This window comes from Carassius auratus, unplaced genomic scaffold, assembly GCF_003368295.1.
Source record: "Carassius auratus strain Wakin unplaced genomic scaffold, ASM336829v1 scaf_tig00001402, whole genome shotgun sequence".
Classification (NCBI taxonomy): domain Eukaryota; kingdom Metazoa; phylum Chordata; class Actinopteri; order Cypriniformes; family Cyprinidae; genus Carassius; species Carassius auratus.
The window spans coordinates 23404-44165 of record NW_020523357.1 but is presented as its reverse complement, the minus strand read 5'-3'; the positions used below and the strand labels follow the sequence as shown (position 1 = coordinate 44165).

At 35.3% G+C, this 20762-nt stretch overlaps 1 protein-coding gene across 1 annotated transcript in view; it reads left to right on the top strand.

The window, feature by feature from the left end:
• LOC113069323 (cilia- and flagella-associated protein 58-like) overlaps positions 1–20762 on the top strand; it is a 61680-nt gene that overhangs the window by 23204 nt on the left and 17714 nt on the right. The window contains exons 12-13 of the mRNA XM_026242324.1: positions 11584–11724; positions 13442–13665. Coding sequence (XP_026098109.1) covers positions 11584–11724; positions 13442–13665 — 365 coding nt within the window. The remainder of the gene's footprint in view (positions 1–11583; positions 11725–13441; positions 13666–20762) is intronic.

Genomic DNA, 20762 nt, shown 5'->3' with positions numbered 1-20762 from the left:
TTGGAAGGTTCCTCTATGCATGGGGCGGAGGGTTGTGGAGTTCTGGACGACACCGGGTGGAAAATCTCGACTCAGCTGTCTCAGAACTAAACAGATCCATGGATAACTGACAGTCTGTTTTGATTAATCCAAATGCTGTCTCAGGAAGTGTATAGTTACATGCTCTTAAACATCCTCTCCTGGTATCCCACTGCATTAAGCACTGTCGAAGATCTTTAAAAGCTCATTCTGGGTGAAATATGGTGTGTGCATTAGTAAGGAACTAGACAGAAAGATTCATTAATAAAAGAAAATGGGTCTCGAGGGCTGGTGGGCAGCTACCCAACTTGAGCAGCTTACCCAGCATGCCACAGGAGGTGCTGTCTGGCTCCCTGACTGGTTCTCAGGAAGCATGATGGCTGTGATGTTCACCTCTCCTTTGAACCATGAAGTGAAAAGGAAAAACACCCAATGGAAGTGAAAAGGAGAGACAAGACCAAAAGATGCACTGAAGACTGAAACGTTGTGAAACTTTAGAGAGCAAACTAAAGTCTGTGAACTCAACAAATGCTGATGCTCTCGTGGTAGAGATCAACATAATGTTTGGAGAGCATGCTTCACTCTTGCAAATCAAAGTAAGAGGCATGTTTGAGCCAAGCTCAGTGCTCCCTTTGTTTAGATTCCTGCACTAATGAAGGAAAGCCACAGAGAACAGTAAAAAAAGACCAATCATCGTCGAGAACAAGCGCACTTGCATTTACTTCTAGAGGACCAGAATCTTAGACAAGAAACATTATGCTTAGTCAGGTAATTCATAATCATGAAGACTCATGAGTCATAAAGGTCTGTATATCCTGCAGCAAAAATAGCTGAAGTTAAACTTTCAGTCTGTTCTTTCTTTTCTTTTTCTTTTCTTTCTTTCTTTCTTTCTTTCTTTCTTTCTTTCTTTCTTTCTTTCTTTCTTTCTTTCTTTCTTTCTTTTGTTCTTTCATTCATCAAGTTTACTCCATCCATAACAGTTTTTCAATGATAAGTCTGGCCTTACACCAAGTAGATGTTCAAGTCAAAGCTAGCAGTTATTTCAGTTTTTTTCACATTATTATCATTTTAAATCAACATTTCCCAAGATTTACACTAGCCTTCAAAAGTCTGGGATTGGTACGATTTGTAAAAATGTTTTTGAAAAAATATTTTATACTTTTATAAAACAACAAAAACAGTAATATTGTGAAATATTGCTACAATTTAAAAGAACTGTTCTATTTGAATGTATTTTATTACAGTTTAAATGTATTAATTTATGTGATTTTTTGAAGAACAGCAAGTACAATTGAATAGCGTATGTTTTGGTATAGATTTTTTTGTAACATCTTTACAAAGTCTATACCTGTATACACCTGTTAGTTTATATATCATTAACTTATTGATTCTTATTTTATTTATTAATAGTCAGTGTTAATTTCCAATAATAATCAGTTTTTCCCATGGAAAATGATGTAGTGATTGATTAGGAATTTTAAAGAGAAGTTTTTTTTTATTATTATAATTTTTTTTATATAATACCCCCAAATCGTGTGCTTATGCTTTAGCAAAACATTTGTTTTTAAGAGAGAATATTCTCTTTTACAGGAGAATTGTATAGTGTTTTAATACAACAGGTGTTATGAATTCTTCCATAGGTTTAGTATTTTGTTTTTATTTATTTTTTTACACACAATTGTAACTATTTTAATGAGATTTAGCACAATTAGGGTCTACAAAAAAAAAAAAGAAACTAAAATGAAAGTAAATGCACAATTAACAAACACTTAAGCAATTGCCTCTTCTAATTGCACTAACTATTCAGTGTAAAATTGTTTCATGGAAACCTGACTTACTCATTTTTCCTGTCATCCGAGTGTAATTTTTTCAGGCATCACTTTACAAACAAAAAGCAAAAGGAACTTAAATAGACTGATGGGAAAGAAAATCGGAGCAAAGAAGATCGACAAACAACTAGAGAGAAAGAACGAGAGAGAGAAATGACGAACAAAAGCAATCTTTCATGTTTTGAGGGGCCGCGGGGACATGATGCAGAAAACTTTAAATTGATAGGGAGTTCACTGCAGGCTTATGTAACCCTCTCTGGCATTCCTTTCTTTCACCTTCATTCATTTGTTTTCTTGGTTTTTTCGTGAGCCTGTGTCTCACCCTTTGCCTTTTGTACTCTAAAGCATACAGGTGCCCCAGAGCTGCAATTTACCTCTGCTTTCTTCTCTGGTTCCTCTGCCTTCTCCTTCCTGTTTTTCCACCACTTCTCAAGTCAAAACCATCATATGTTTCCCTCTTTAACAAGAGGAAGAAAGATCCAGAACATATGAATGAAGACAGGCTTTGCATTCACAAATCTTGTGAAGCATTTTTAGAGATATAACATTTGCCAAACCTAGTGATGCAACAGCTTAAATTTTTAGTAGTCTTCATAAGACACGCCAGCTTTTCCCGAAACAAATGGTATAATGATGGAATGCTACAAATCTGGCAAGTTTCTTCTAAACTGTCTACACAGTCCATTCAAGTGGTTCACTTGAGGTTTACATGAATCATCTGAACCATCAGTTTGTTTGAATGACATCAATTTATTGAGAAGCGAGTGAACAGTCGGTTTTTGGAATTTCATGTTTTTGGAAGTGGGAAAATGAGCAAGTGAATGAGCAAGTGAATCTGACAAAGACTAAAAAGGCTGGATAACTGGGTCAGAGTATCTCCAAACCTTCTGGGCATTCTTGGTATGCCGTAGTGCAATAAAGGACAGTAATAAAGGTCTGGACCATGAAACAGTGGAAATAAGTAGCCAGGCCAATGGAGGCAATGTTACGCTCGGGGCAATGTTTTGCTGGAAACATTGGGTCCATAGATTTTAAATGTAAATTAAACTCTTCTTTAGCAGATTCCGTTGTCTAAAGAGTAGCTTTAATGTAATTACTGATTCGAGAGTAGCTTGTAGTGTGGGGTGCTTCAGTTTCAAAGCAACTTCCCAAACACTGCTATCATAAGAAGTCATGTTTCATTTTTCAAAATGTCACCATGTCCGTTTCACCCTCTGTGCTCTAAGGAGTATGTAATTACAAGTGGTTGGAAGCCTTTTATCATGTCGTTAACAGTCATTTCTGTTTAGTTTTTTATTTCATAATGCTTTTTTTTTTATTTGTCATTTGCCCCTTGCTTCACTTGCTTTAGATGGAAGGATATAGAATATGAGAAATTCATTATTCAGTAAAGTTCTTAGCCACATGCAGATGGAAGGAGGCAGGAGAACATGCCATTTGCCCATTTTCTCATAAAACCTTAATTTATCTAATTTATTATTCTTATGAGATGTCTCTTGGTTAGTCTTGGGTTTGTGCCCATAATGAACTGTGAAAGAAGACATGGGAAGCAAGGAAATGTTATATGGTTGACAAGCTTGGGACAGATTTTGTAACTGACTGACTGAACTTCTCACTAGTGGGGTATATACAGTACAGCTGCAGTGGGGTTCAAAATTCTTAGAAACATTGAAAATCTAGGTTTATTTTTATTTGAACCTAGAAATGAACAATGTCTATGGAGTTAGCAAGGGAAATATAACTAAATACTTTAGAAAACCTTGCTTCACTGAGCAGGTTTGTGACATTGATCATGTCAACTCCTTTGCACAAAAGGTCAACTTTTCTTGCTTCCACTGAAGCACAAGATGCTCTTTGAAACATTCTCAAATCATGCTGGAGAACATGGAACGTCTCACAAATTAGTCCATACATTAAAGAAAAAAATATTGTTTATTTTTTATTTTTTGCTGGTGTTTTAATCTTCATTTTAAAAAATGAGGTCAAGGAACTCATGGTGGGAAAATACTTGGAAGACATGTTTGAAAGACATCTGAATGTTTTACTTTACACACTCAACTCTTTGCATAAAAGGTCACACTTCGTTCACTTCTTCAGGCTGACTGGTTAAAAAAGGTGATTTGCACCTCTGTCATTGTCACCTCTGGTATTCATTTGTCAGATACACTTTCTCAGCCAACCCACATATCTAACAATTGTCAGCAATATTACACCTATGACGGAAAGTCAATATCACCCTTTGGTAAATGGTGACAAACTTGGGTTCATTACATTTCCATGGAACAGCTGTCAAAGCAAATCATTCTCGACTTCACGTTTTACCTCCAATCCTGTCAGGATGCGTCAATGTCAAAGCACAACCCATGCAGGCGATAGGAAACATTGCCACACTTGTTACAATACAATGTAAAGTTCGGGAAAGTGTTAAAGCTAGCCACTCTTGTAGAGCCTGGCGTATTCTTTGTATTTATTTATTTTGGGAGTGCAGAGGGCACTCTCAATGGAATTTGTAATCACATTTATATAGTTTGATCTGTCTTTGATCTCTTTCTACTGACCTTGAATACTGGCCTGGATTTTCTTCTGCATTATGTCGGCCAGGGTTTGTTTTATCTTTCATAAAACTATACGCATCCTAATTTTAAACTTCAATGAAATGTTTGTTTTACCTAGAATAGTAGATTTCAGATTTACGTTTACCACGTACGGAAAATGAGAAATGAAAAATGCATGGGTTTACTATTGCTTCATCCACTCGTTTGGCTTTTTCCCCTGTGAAGTCCATTCTGTGTCTTTGAAATGCAGTCAACTAAGAGGAGAGTTGAGCTCTGAAGTGTCTGCTTTGAAATCATTCTGAAATCATAAAAATCTGGGTCCGTATTTTTCCTCAAATGCTTGCAACATGAGCTAGTCCAGTGGATCTCAACCACATTCCTGGAGCTCCCAACACTGCACATTTTGCATTAAAATCACCTGATTCAACTCATCAGCTCATTAATAGAGGCTCCAATGGTGAAATTGGTGTGTCAGACAAAGGTGGCATACATAATAAGCAAAATTAGACACAAAAATATGCATCATGACATGACTGTTAAAATATATATGTGACCATGGAGCGCAAAACCAGTCTTAAGTCATGCGGGTATATTTTTAGCAATAGCCAAAAAACATTCTAAGGGTCAAAATTAGAATTTTTTATTTTATGCCAAAAATCATTAGGATATTAAGTAAAGATCATGTTCCATGAAGATATGTTGTAAATTTCCTACCGTAAACATATCAAAACGTACTTTTTGATTAGTAATATGCATTGCTAAGAACTTAATTTGGACAACTTCAAAGACGATTTTCTCAGTCTTTTTTTTTTTTTTCGCACCCTCAGATTCCAGATTTTCTAATAGTTGCACTGCTGAAGAATATTGTCGGATCCTAATAAACCATACATCAATGGACTTATTTATTCAGATGATGTATAAATCTCAATTTCAAAAAAACTGACAGTTAAGACTGGTTTTCTGGTCACGTATTTGTAGAAGAATGATTTGCTTGTAGAACTGAATTGCTTATAAATGAGATTAATAAGCTATATCCACATCATAAACATAATATTAAAACTTTGTTTTTGCAAGCAATGAATTAAATTAACATATACATTTTTGACATAATTAAAAATGTATACTTCGTAAAATCAATATATTGACAAAATACTGACAACTGTAAAAAAAAAAATTACACATACAAAAATACAATTTCAGTCATTTTACTTCAGAATTTCATATTTAATTCAATGTGTTACTTGCCACTTCATTGTAATTTGTTTTTTTTTTAATTTACTAGCAATTTCTAAATGAAAATTGTTTCAAGATTTTAAGATTGCAAATTTAAGATTTTTATTTTTCACATACACAGTTATGTACAAATACAAATATGAACTATCCTTTTAAAGGGCATTTTCAACCATTTATGGGTTCCCTTACAGATGGCTTCATAGGAAGCAATCCTCTTTTGTCCTGCTGGTCTCCGCACACAAAACTATTGTGCCAAGACATTGACCTTTCAGCTCTTCTTGTTGTTGTTTATTACCTCAAGCCTTCACAAATGTAGCAAGAAAGAAGCTCTTGTGTTCTTTGAAGCTGGCCAGCACTGAGTCTGTCTACTGGCTAACCCTCACCCCATGAAAAAACAATTAGGCCACTTCATAAGAATTGATTAGCATGTTAATGAATGGGCTACACTTTCTCATCACGAGAGGCTACGGCAGGGGGTAATGAGGGGAGAGGCTGCTCTCAGCACCAGCTCCGTCCAGCTGGTTGTTATGCATGCTGAGAGGCGACATCGATCTCGGAGAAATCTTATTACATGCTCCAGACGCTGTCTGCAAATGTTTAGCACTGAACCGAGAGAGGAGGGGGAAAAGTTTCAGAATTTAATGTCGTAAAAAAGGAAGTGATGATGTGTAAAGCATGCAGCCAGGTTCTAAACGATGTTCGCCGCTTTTTGAAATTTCATCAGTGTTACACAGTTAACGGGAGAGGTGGCAAACAACCTTAAAAATGACCTTGCACAGTTGTTCCCGGTTCAGTGTTAACAAGAGATTTTAGACAGTCAAAGGTCTTGTCATCTTACTGTATATATACAATGTTGTCAATTTATTATGCTGTCAGAGCTTCTTCATCAAGGCGCCCGATGAAGAAAACACCCTCTGAAGTCTCTGAAAGTACATTTATTTCATTTGTTTGCTAAAGTGGACATAAATACAATTTTCCAATGATTATATTTTACTATGTTATTATATATTTTCAGAATAATGTTGCAATTTAATAATGAATTTTAATATTTTAAGATAAAAAGTCCATTTATGGGACAAGTATAAAAAATTACATCTGTATATACACTGGCAAAAAAAAAAAGAAAAAAAAAAATGTAGGATTTACTATGAAAAAATTGTCCCTCAGATATTGCTAGTAAATTATTGAATAAAATGTGAATTTTTTGAAGTAGAAAGACTGAAATATAATTTTTTGTTACTGTTTTATTTTTGTAAGATTTCATTTCAAAAATGTAAAAGTACCAGGCAGAAATAAAAAAGGCATGCAAAATGTCCCAAGACAGTAATTCTGTATAAAACGGAAAAAAAGAAAAAAAAAATCACTTACTGTAGTCTTAATAAAAAATCAACCCTTAGACATACAAATGCCTGAAGCTGAATTATAAAGCTTAGATTTAAAGTTTTCCAACAGTTGTCATTAGTGATTAAATTATAAATTATTGACCATTTTGGTCTGGAGCCCTAATTCATTCTATAATTTTAATATGAGAAAAGAAAACTAAATATGACAAATGGCTGTCCGTCTATTAAATTATAAAATTGTAATTAATTTAATAATTATTTTTTTAATTTACTTTTTAAGGAAGAAAAAGGAAAAAGGGAACAACTGTTTCACTAATATGTGTAGATAACACTCAGTATAATTATATGCCATAACATTTTTACGAGTCTCACTTTTTAAATACACTGTTCAAGTATTTGTTTTATTTTGTTTTGTTTCTTTTTTTTTGTTTTCTTTTCGTTTTGAAACATGCTTTTTCTGAGCAAAGATTGAATTGATCAAAAGTGACAGTAAAGACATTTATAATACAAAATATTTATATTTAAAAAAATTAAGCAGCACATTGATGATAATAATAACAACAAAACTGTTATTTAAAATGTTGATTATATTTCAGATTTAACTGTTTTTTTTTAACCAAATTTTTAAATGTACTTACCAACTCCAAACTTTTGAATGATATTGTATGTCAAGTATAAGTAATTTCAAGAGACAACTATGCGATAATTGAATTAATAAAAAAATTAAAAAAAATAAACTTTCAGCGTGTGTCACTTCTCACTTGTATCAACATGGGTCTAGTGTTTGGGACATGCACCTGAGCTAGTTCTGAAAACAGGATCTTTGGTCTTTAAAAGAACCCACCTGATGCTCCTGCTGCCTGACTCTCTCTCTCTCTCTCTCTCTCTCTCTCAGGGAATAAAGGTTAAGACTGGTATCAAATGAAGTGTAAAGCACTCACGCCTGTCTTCCCTCTGTCTCTTTTTATCCTTCCCATCCACTTTTTCGTCTGTTTTCTACATTCTTGGCAGACCTATATGTTTACCCCACTGCATCTGCCGCAGGCGACCAAATAAGTGTCAAAGAGGGGTGAGAGACAGAGATGGATTTTGAAGTCAAATGTTTTGATGAAGTACCACAGTCTCCCACCAAGGGGAAATTACTACAGCGTTTCGACCTCTTGGACAACTTCTTACAGACATGCATCCTGACTTCTTGGTCAAAATGCCTGTCTTGGCATGGTATTAGGTTAAACACAGCGAGCTATGTCTCTATGAATAGGTGAGACGGAAGAAAAATCAGATGTCAGAATATGGGATCTGCCTAACAGATCTGTCAGCATCTATTATGTCAGTAATATTCATTGAACAACATTGTAGAAAAAAGAGAAACCCCCCACTGCTCTTGGATGGATTAATTTAGTCATTTTAATAAGCCCTTTAAAACCAAACATGAACACATAGTTAAGTCTAAATGAAATAACTGTAAAGCTCATTTAAATTACAAGCCCCCTGCTTCTCAAAGTCAGGCAGTGTTCAATCTATATTAATGTGTTAAGCTATGATTCATGCAGTGCAAATAATGTGACTACTTATTCATTCATTTTATTACTGGCTCTGTTTAATCCTCTTGAATAATTACTTTATTAGAGAGATTTTATTTTATTTTATTTTGGCGATATCATGAACAAAAGGATTATAAACAAAGAATGACTAATATGTAGATAAACAAAAGTTATTAAACACTTTCTATTCATATTTAAGTTCAGTAGGTATCAATTTATTTGTTGGGAACCATTCAATTTAAATTTTATTGACTTCTGAAACATTTGTGCATGAAGCGTTGGTATCGATCCCTCTTTCAGAACCACCGTGTCCTCAGACGGTCTATGGAGACTCTTACATTCGGTTGTGCATCCCAACACACGACACTTTTAATGGCTCTTTGGCACTGACATTGTACCTCCAGCTACTACAGCAAGAGAACAGTAATGGCGGACCGCAGCTTCTCACTCAGGTCTGTGCATATGCTAATAGGGCAGAGAGCGTCACAAATGGGCGGGACTTTCACCCACTATGTCATCATGGAACTGCTCGCGTGTAGAGACTGTTTATGATTTTTTGGAATTATAAAACAATGAGTGAGTGGATTTTTTTTTCATTATAGGCTGGTTGTTTTCACACACTGCGGCCACACAACTGTGTTCAAACACCTTATAAAAAGTGATTTTTGCATTCTATGGCACCTTTAACGAGCCTGATCTCATGACGAAAACGAACCTGTGGGAATTTTTCGGCAAGAGTCAAAATAGGTATTGCCATGTGCGTTTTGTGACATATTCAATGTGAAGTGTCCACTGAGTGGTGCTAAAAGAGTGTTTGTTTTCAGATAAATATACATATGGTCTGTTTTATGTGATGAGATAAATATACATATGGTCCATATGGTTTTATTTGATGTTGGTTTTGTACGTGTCACTGCAATTCTGGCTTGAAATGTCTAATGAGTGGCGCTATAACTTTAAAGCTAAGTTTTAAAATAACTTACCATCTGCACTACACCTGAACCTTAACTGTAAGTATGAACAAAAGTGGATGTGACATAAAAACATGCCAATTCTGTGCCGGCTGAGCTACCGAGCAAGATAGATACATCTGGAAAGTGAAACATACTGTATGGAGCAATAATCATAACAGTGTACGAAACTGATTAAAAGTGTTCGCTGATATACCATCTTTAGTTTTCATTCCTGTTGGAAACTGCAGTATGTACTTATTGATATGTATTTAGCATTTTGCTAGATATTTTAAAATCCACAGGAATGTTTTCATCATGAGATTAGGTCCGTGCGCACCATCAGACGCAGACCAATGCCAATAACTGACCGAATACAGTAAATCAATTGTCAGACATCCAAACCAATACTGATTCAACATGTTTAATTGGCGAAATAAGCACTGACCAGTGGCAACATGCATAACACACTGAGCATGTCTTTTGCCGTCTATTGGTGCAGTGTGAATTGGCCTTAAATATAACCTTGTTCTCACCTAGTCTTTTATCATAAAAGTTAGATTATCATGAAATTAAACAAAACAACTTAAAGCTGATGCAATTTGTTCTTAATAGTGTGTATTCATCAGGAAAGAATGCAGTGTGGGGTTCAAAATTTGAACAAGCAAAGGCTTTGTTATTACTAGTTAAAGTTATTTTACTCACACGGTTCTGCCTTGGATACATCAGCAAAAAATAAAAGCTTTTTAAAGCTGAAGAGAAAATTATTACCTTTTGATGAATGACTTTAAAAAACAAACATTGTTTTCTAATAGCCTATGCACTGATGAATTGCACATAATAAAACCAGGGGCATTTATTAGGAGAGTAATTAGAGTCCATTTTTATTGCAGGTTTTCTTTTGTGCTCCAAGCGGAAATCACAACAAAAGGAGGGAAATTGTAATAGAATAATACACCCTAACAGAATACCGTGACCAACCCTGAACGAAAACTCCTGACTGTTTACAAACTCAGCAAACGTAGCCTAGAAACAAAGAAAGTCAGACATAGACAGTCCTGGCTGCTGAAGGAGGACACACTGTGGTCCTGCTGCACACAAATGAGATGGAAACACAATCGCACTTTTGAACCTCACGCACTACACATAAATCAGCAACATATTCCACCCTTCTTATGCAAACCTCTATAAAGAGCATCTATTGTGCATGTATGTGTGATGTTTACTAATGCTTTGTCAATGTAAACCAGTTTATCATGTCAGTAAAGCACATTTTAATCTCGAACCTTGAAAGAGAGAGGAGAGAATGTCAATAGCAGTGTTAAATGGCAAACAAAATTGCGATAAAGTTTTTTTTTTTAAATATATTTTGACAATAATCAATATGAGATGAAGATAATTGTAATAAAGAAAAGTCATTTTCATTCACTGTAGTCAACTTAAATGTTTCTGTTGACTAAAATAATATATATTTTTTATTAAATAATTGTCCTATTAAAGTTAAATGGACTAAATTTCAAAATGTAATTCTCTCTCTCTCTCTCTCTCTCTCTGTCACTCACACACACACACACACACACACACACACACACACACAGAGAATCAAAGATATATCCATTAACATAAATCAGATATATAGAATTTACAATGCAATCCAATGAAAAATATACAGTGCTGGATATTAATTGATTACATGTAATCTGGATAACATAATCAGAAATAAAGTACTTGTAATCACATTATATAACATAATCAGATTGCAGTTACTGTAGATTACATGACTACATATTATTCACACAATGGCAGTAAATTATTCATAATTTGATTTGGCCTAATTATTATTCTTTTTTTCATCTCTGTCAAAATGTTACCGCTTTTATGCATTTGGAAAGTCTTCCAACAAACTATAATTTCCATCATGTCATTTATAATCAGTAACAGACTACGATTTGTAAGTTTTCTACCCAGCACTTTATAGTGAATATAGCATGAAAAACTTTGACTAGACCTTGTAGAGCTTTAAAAAACATTGACATATAGAGGGGTAATTTCTCAGTTTGGTTTTTAACTTTTTTCTGTTCTCTTTTGCATCGATTGCTCTTTTTCTACAGGCCGAGCTACAGAAGATGAGGCAACAGGCTCAGGAGACGAATCAGTTCATTGAGAAACAGGAGGCAGAGGAACGCGAGCTGCTGAAGCTCATAGCAGAGGCTGATGCTGAGAGGATCCGGCAGAAAAAAGAGCTTGATCAGGTACAGACAGGTGGAGGTTTCAGTGAGTGTCCGCGTGTCCTTGTGTTCCTTCTTCAATAGGCTGTTGATGAAAGAGACAGTAATCTAGGTTCACTCAAAAGTCATTAGATCTGGAATATCACTTCTGACAAAGTCCAGCGGGAACAGGGTCAACTGTTTTGAAACAATAAAAGGAAATTGAGTCACTGGGGAGGCCTAAATTGGTCTTGGCATTTTGAAACATTTATTGCTTCTGATCTCAGTATGTCAGCAGTCGAATATGATTAAACAGCTGACCAGTCAAATCACTCAAATAATAGGCTCTGTTGTGATGATCTTTTTGTGTGTGTGTGTCTTATTCTATTACGTTTATACAGAAACAACTTGAATATGTCTTTTATGATGAACAATTTTAGTTACTGGTTTACAGTTTAGTTTTATGTTCTTTGGGTGGTGGTGGGGGGGGGGTTAATAAGGTTAAAATATTACCTTATTAAAACAAAATAATATTGTGGATTAAAAATTATAATATTTGTACTAAATACTGTTTACCTTTAAAATTTATTTATTTATTCATTTATCCATCATTATGATACAAAATAAATAAAAATGAATACACTACCATAGACTCAAGATCTAAGGAAAAGTCAGCAAATCCTAACAAAAATGTAGGAAACCGAAGATGACAATTTAATTTCAGATATCCTTGATAGTCTTTTAGCTGAATTCAATTTAGATGTATATGTAGCTTTGGCTTTAGGCTTAAAATACATTTTTAACAAATACAGTAACAAAATGTTTTACAGCATCTTTGGTAAGTCATTCAGGTCACTATTAGAGATCATAAATTGAATGTAATGTTAATATCTGCTGCTGTAAATTGCTGACATTGGTTCTTTGATAAAGGTTAACCCATTCAAAGGGCATTCTGTCCAAATTGCCTCTGCTGACACCAGCTTCCATACTCTTCTGGCTATCCATACACATTAAAACAGCTTCATCTTCTGTACATCTCTGAGCTCCCCAAACCGTATTGTATACTGAATGTGATATACAGTAACTAATACCTTATACATAACATGCAGTTCACTTATAGCTGTACATACATTGCATCAGCATTGCAGAATTTTGTGCATACAGTTTAGTTTAGTGAAAGTTCAGAAAGAAAGTCAATTACCATTTTACATAACTTCCTTCCTAGTATATATGGTGTGTTGAATAACACAAAAATGATTTAGATGTAGGAGGAAATGTTATATTTATTTATTGCGTATGGCCAAATGTTTCCCCAAACTTTTTTTTTTAATCCATTAAAGTAAAACCTCTAAGTAAAAGTAAAAAACTTTTTTTATAAGACATTTTCCCAAACCTTCACAGCATTTGTCATGTTGCATGAAGCTTTTGGCTATTATCCTGAAAAGACTAAAACTGCTGAGTCATCAAATCTTTGCAGAAAACACTGGCCTGCCTTTTATTTCTATAATATATCGTCTCACCTCAGTCAGAGGTGAAAGTACTTTGAAGGTTTTCTCACAGATGCTTGAAAGGGTGTTAAAAGTACCAGAACTTTGGTACCAAACTGGTAAAAAAAGGGAATGTAACAAAACAAAAAACAGCATTTATTCACAATCAATGTTTATTAACTGAAAGGATATTGAAATTTCACAGTTTTTTAGTTTGACTAATGACTAATGACATTTGTGTATTTTAATTATATATTTCTGTCATTGTTTTCAAGGTGAGAAATGAGCGTGACCTCCTGGGGACGCAGTTGATGAAGAGAAACGAAGCACTGGCATTACTGTACGAGAAGATCAAAATCCAGCATTCCATCATGAACAAGGGTGATATACAGTACACTGAAAGACTGGAGGATATCAGACTCCTGAAGCTAGAGATCAAGAAGCAGAGACGAGAAAAGAACATCCTCAACAAGACCGTATCTAATGTGGAGGACCTCAGGTAACACACAGGGCTGTATTGCTGCAGTATGTCATTTCTTTTCAATGTATCTGTCCACATATGGAAGCGTTTTGGTTTGACGTTGCACACTAAGAGTAGTCTTAAGGCAGATTCACACTAAAATGTGTGTGACGTCAGACTTGTTCGTTTGGTTGGTATGAAGGCTGTTTATGGTTCATGTGGAATGGAGTAAGCCTGAATGTAATCTGGCTCGATGTTGTGTAAGTTAATCACTTTTGATGCACGTTTGAACCACTTTATGTTTTATATACAGCTATAATTTCTTTCTTTAAAAAAAAGAGAAACATCTATTGCTATAAAACTTTATGGGAGCAGGTACTTGATCGCTTTTCTGCAACACTCATGTACTCTTCAGAGGTATAATGACATAATGATTATGCCTCAATCACAGGTACATGGAGCTAATTGAGTGCTTGTCAGATAATTCTCTTGTCAGTATTGACCCTCGCTAGATGTTTATTGATGTTTTCAAAAGCTGTAATTCACCACACTCAATAACCGTCACTTTTTCGCTCACAAAAGACGTGCGATAAAAATCACTTATAATGGAGTTCTTAGCTGAGTAAAAAGGAGGCGACAACAGCTCGCCGTGGAAAATGAGGGAGCGTTTGAAAGCACTGGCAGGTCTTGCATCTAAAGTCAAACCAGATCTATAATAGGGTTTTACTCAGCTGCTATTGGTTATTTTAGTAACATAAGGGGTGGTGATGACCTCACATTTTCTTCCATATCTCAAGCCAGTGCAAATCACTAAATATTCAGGAAGTCAGACTCTGAATTATGTACTGAAATTTCCATCGCCCCAAAATGATTTAATTAATTTAACCAGGTTCTCTCCTGTGAATAAGAAACACAGTCACCGAAAGAGACTGTTCTTCTTCTCCTATTTTGGTTACATTTCACTGATCTTTATCAACCACTTAAAGGTACAGGTTGTAGGACCTGCCAATAGAGGGCGCACTACCAAAACAATAACAATCGCGTGGTTTGATGACGCTAAGAAGGAGCGTGGAATGATGGGATTTGTTGTCTTCTACTGGATTTTGTAAGTGTCTGAAAAAGACAATTTTCACATGCCACCATTATATATTGCATCATGCTATATTACAATACCATACTGCAAATATAGTTTGACAGTAAATTATCAGATTAATTGATTATTGTTTAGTCAGATGATATGAAAATGATTACCACTTGTTCAACAAATATATACACTCGTGTACATGCAAACACATTAACTGGGCATACAAAGCAAACGCGAGTTCCACGGCGTGTATGCCCTATAATACTAATCTGGTTGATCGTTATAATAGCATACGTTTTCTGTAAAGATATGAATCAAAACAACTCACCTGTCGAGTAAAACACAAGCGAGATCGGCATCTCTTTCTAGTTGAAGTTTGTCGCGAAGCTCTCTCCATCTAGAAAATGCAACACCGATATTGATCCTCGCTCTTTCTATCCTTTTGTCCCAAACTCTTCTTGGGTCGTTTGGTTGGCCCGTACGCTTACGTTTACGGGAGCTGTCCTTGTCGACAGAACCAGCGGCAGACGGAAAACAGTAATTATGTTCCATAAATAAGTAACACAATCCACCATAAAACGTGCAAGAAGAAGTAAATAAGGAACTGCTTGAAGCAAGCTAGGGGTTTCCTGGACGCTAGACACTACTTCCACATTTGTCCACACACTGTTGTCATGTGGTTTCTACATCAGTAAAGGCGGTAACAAAGGGTAACTAACATTATTGACAGGTGACTGTACTGTCACTTTTTAGAATGGGACTTTTCTCATCATTTACAAGTAGTTGAAAACAGGTATTTTTAGTTATCAGCTGGACAAAATATATAACACCAGCCTAGCGGTTTTTGGATATTTTACTGCAATTATCTTACAAATTGTACCTTTAACTGAGAAAAAATTCTCTATATACATTAAAAAATTAAAAAAGTGATAACAAGCAAGCAGTTTGTTCAAAAACACTGATTCAAGAACAACAAAAATGTTTTTAAGAGCAAGTCACTGAATCATTGTTTTGTTGAATTATTTATCGACTTAATTTAATCGTTCACTTGATTCTAGAGGAAAACAAACAACTCGCTTTAAGAGAGTCTTAGAATCATTCACTTGAATGGTACGTTTACACCTCTAATTAATTCATGACTGAGCGACTTGCTGAATTCCAAACTATGTACTAGCATGCTACTCTTACTGATTCTGCCATAGAAAGATATGATAAAATAGTAAGAGTAGTATTCTACTACGTGCTTCAGAATTCAGCAAATGTTTTTATAAGGAAGCCATTCATTCACTAAAATGATTTGTTCACAACTCTGATTCACTGAAGAACAAAACAAGAAACTCTTTATGAATGACTCATTTATTCATTCAAGTGAATTGAAAACTCTGAATCATTCCAGAACAAAAAAAGCTACAGTAGTGTCTGTATGAGTGAGGCACTGAATCATTGACTCCAATGGTTTGTCCAGAACACTGACAGATTCAAAAAACAAACAAGCAACTGTTTTTGTGATTGAAACATTTGCTTGAATGATTTATGCACAACACTGATTCATTCAAGAAGCTGCTGTCTTATGAGTGACTCGTTGAACAATTCATTCAAATTATTTAGTTCAAATGGCTGATTCAATCAGGAATGAAACTGCTGTGTGTTGCCCAGTGCAAACTTAAGGGCTTGTCCTATTTATTAATACATCGACTTAAATTTTTTTCACTTCCACAAACTATGGTTTGCTACATTCTAGTCGGCTGCAGTTAGATTGCATTCTCACTTTAGAGAGCATTTTTGCTTCTGCTAAAAAATGAACACTCTTCAAATCACCCGTGTCCCTGTCGCACTCTTAAATCATAACAGAAAACATACACGTATCATTGTTCTTCCTGTACTCTGAAACATATGTGGAAATCAATGAGCTAGTGGTAAGGTTTCAGAGAGACTAGTCAGCAGCCGCTGTGCCAGATGGGTTGACTTGACGCCCGAGCTTGGATGCCAAGATCTCTGCTGATATACAAGCCTCAATGGTAAACAGGTGGCAAATTTTAGTCATTATTGCTGTCATCAGTGCAGTGTAGTTCCCTCAAAGACGCTGACTGTAGCATATCGGTGCCTAGCTGTGGAGCAATATTTCCTCTACGTTTAAGGGTTTCTGGGACAAGTCCATGAAAGCAAAGTCTCATGAGGAACTGACATCTTTCTGTGTTTACATTTATACATTTAGCAGACGCTTTCATCCAAAGCAAATTACAAATGAGGAATTCAACACAAATACAACACAAAGTTTCAAACTGCTTCATGCATTATAGAGCAGCTAGATTGAGCACAACAGAAGCAAACAGTGTGTTTATAACGTGGTTGTTTATTTTTTTACTCTTTTTAACCAGATATTTTTTTATTCATTTAATTTATTTTTAATACTCTTTTACTCTTCTTAAAAAATGGGTACTCATGGCACAGGATCCTGCATAAATGACACATATGAAATCACATTTTGTGTGATTGGCTCATTTGATATGTACATATGTGCTTTCAGTATATATATCTATACTGTAGATCCTTTAAAAAGGAATCGCTGCTTTTACCTTTCTGGAGAAAATGAGTATATTTTATGGCATCTTTTATTACTTTAAAGCTTGATGGACATGTTCATTGTCTATCAAGAAATGTGTATAAATCTATTTTTGTAATCCACAGAATGGTTTGGATCAAAACAAGTCAATTATAACAAGAATTCCTTCTACCATTGAAAAGTTTGGGGTCGCTATGTTTCACATGATCTTTCAGAAATATTTCTAATAGAGGCATTTCTTAATATTCACGTGGAAAACAGGTGTGATGCTTCATATTGATGAGGAAATTTACTGTCACTTCTGATCAGTTTACTGCATCGTTCATGAATATAAAAAATAAAAAAATAAAAAAAATAAACTTGGAGTCTCAAAGGAAGGGATCCAACTTAATAGAAGCATATCCAGGAATCTCATATAGAAAGATTCTTGAAACATTTAAAAAAAGCCTGTGTCATTGATGCTCTAAAAAGACCCTAACACATTTAGATGGGAGTTCATCTGTTCCTGTAGAGTGACCCAAGGAGAGTTGTTGTACCGCTGTTGTCACCTACTGAAGCGGAAGGTGCTAGGGTGATAACTTTGATTTGACATCTCTGTGTTAGCTTGTCAACTCATGGACCCCTGAATGCTTGTCAACAAGCTTGTGACTCAGTCACAAATAATACGGCTTGGGCATTGTGACGTCATTACTTGGCGTGGCCGTCATGTTGATGGCCTCCTTTACTGCTACTCGGACTACTGCACAGTGTTTAGACGTACTCCCTCTCAACATTGGACATTGGAAATAAGGGAAATTTCCCGGGTTAATCGTCCAAAATACAGGAAAATTTCAACATTCATCTTTCTGTTGCTGTCCCTCTGCTGGCAGCTAAAATTCGTACTACAAAACTGCTGCATTAACTAAGCGAGTTGTGAAGCTAGGTCTAATGTGACTTTGCTTACAGATTGGCGTGAATTCGTGCTCTCGTAACAACTACGTTTTTATTTGAGAAAAGGCAACATCACGCTAAGGTTGTTTTCAAGTAAGCAAAACGATGCTTTGAAAACATCCGTTTCACTGGAAGGGCAAGGAGGTAGCAACAAAACAACAGTACAGAGACTGACAGGTCCGATGGAAGGGCTAACAGGATATTTTACAGGAAAATACTAAAACGGGAAGACAGCGGGAAAAGAGCTCAAATACGTGAGAACCCCAGAAAAAATGGGAGGTTTGACAGTTACTAACTACACATTTCAAACACATAGTTAAAGTACATATGTGAGTGGTTGTTAGCACTAACAGTTACTTAACTAGCAGCTAGGTGGAGCACAGCTTACCGTTGTCTGGATTACTGTATACTGTTTGTCGGCTTTATGATCTGCAACTCCTGAACCTATCCATTTGTGAACTGCACATGAGACTCCAATGATTTGTAGCTTCGGAACTGTTCTGAAGTGTAGGCGCTCACAAAACAAACAAGGTAATGTTAGCCGAAGATATCTGTAATGCAAAAGTGCGGCAGCAAGTCATCGTCGGTGCTCCACTCTTTGTTTGGAATTTTTAATATGGATCCAAACCAGTCCCTGGCATACCTATTTGGCGTATCCCTGTAGATCCCAAAACCTTTTCGCGATTTTTAACATCTTTTTTCTTTCTCCCAAATGTGCTAAGGAAGCTCCTCCCAACATCCACTCAACAGAGACAGAGAATGATTGGAATGTAAATGCAACCATTCTCTTAATTATGACAGCAGAATGAACTCTGCTTCTCAAAAAAGATTGCAATCAAGGCTCATGTACATAATGATAATGTATGCAATTTTAAATCATACATAGATGCATGCTCAGACTTTTCACACTATCCACAAGGTCATCCCGTATCATGATATGGTACTTAAAATCTGCTCCTGTAACAGATGAAAATTACAATTGAGAGATAAAGTGTGTTCTTTTGATAAGGTTTGTGAGCTACCCATTAAGTTTTTAGAAAGATAGAACCATAGGTCTGCACAATTGTTAGAATAAATAATTGAGATTGGGGCTACTGTGATTAACAAATCTTGAAAAGTGGTGATTGCATTCAAGGCTTTGCATTGTGTTTGTTTGAATGTCCATTGTGTGCATGAATGCTGTGGTCAATTGGAAGTAGAGCGTTACAATTAATCCAATTTCTAATCGCAATTACAATTATGGATGCCACAATTACATAATCACTCAAAGTGACAGTTAATTGTTCAAAGTCCACTTATGTCAAGATGTGTGTGTGTGTGTTTGTGTTTTACATGTTATCTTAAGAGTTTTTCCATTGTGTTAATTGTAGTTTTAGTATACCATTATAATACCATTCCTATTTTTTTTCTTCTTTTTTTTTATAATTTAAAGAAGAATATATTATAGTTGACATTTGAGGCTTAATATTATTGAAAAGCACTAAGCACTAATTTTTTTTTAGCTTTTTTTTTAAATTTCCTTAAAAAAAGGCATGCAGTTGAATCAAACAAAGGTATAAACATCATTCAATGTAAATTGTGATAATCTTAATTAATAACCGCAATTACAATTTCAAGGGAATAATGGACTATTATGATTTTTGTCATAATCGTGCAGCTGTAATTGGAAGCATGTATATTAGCCACCGTTCTATGAAAATCCACCAGAAGTGTTCATTGCTGTTCTACACGTTTTAAAGTGACATTCCAAACAGAGCTCATATTATTGCATGAACAGTATTAGCACTGGTTTTTATTTTTAAAATTTTGCAGTAAATGAGACCATAATAATTTAAGCCATAATGAACTAAATTCTGTTGCATTTTGCCTGAAATATTCATTAGAAGATTCAAACCACAGAGTGGAATGAACAATACAGAGCATAGACCAGTGATGTGAAAGTGTGTGTTTATGTGTGTGCGTGTTTTTTCTTTGATCCAGCTTTGAACCAAATTCTTGGGTTGCTTTCGTGTGTTGTGTGTTTGTCTACTGTAATGAGGAGGTCTTTCCATTTCAAATTATTTCAAAGAGCCCATACTCCAAAATAAATTATGGCTAAGTCTGCCTGAATCACAGGGTTACCCTTACGTGCACTTCACGTCAGTAAAAACAGCGTTAGTACATGTTCTACTGCTCTCAAACTTCTTACCCTCACTCCATTCCCCCTTTTTTATTCCATTAGAGGAACATTATATAATTGCTTCTCTGAAATAAGGACAGAAATAGAAAGAAAAACAGAATGAGAAAGAGAGAGGTTACGACAGATAAGACCTTACCTTTGACATTTTAGCTCACTGCTGCACATTTTCCGGACAGAGGCCTTGGACTCTATCACAGCTCATTGTTTTATATGTGTACTGCTGTAGGCACATTTCTGTAACTGCTCTATTTTTTCTCTCTCTTTTCCTCCATATCTTTCTCATACCTGTGCCCAGTAGCATTTGTCTTCCATTCTTTCTACCTTTATTACTCTGTTTCTTCTCTTAAGCGTGAACATTTGTAGTTTAGCGGTCGGTATAT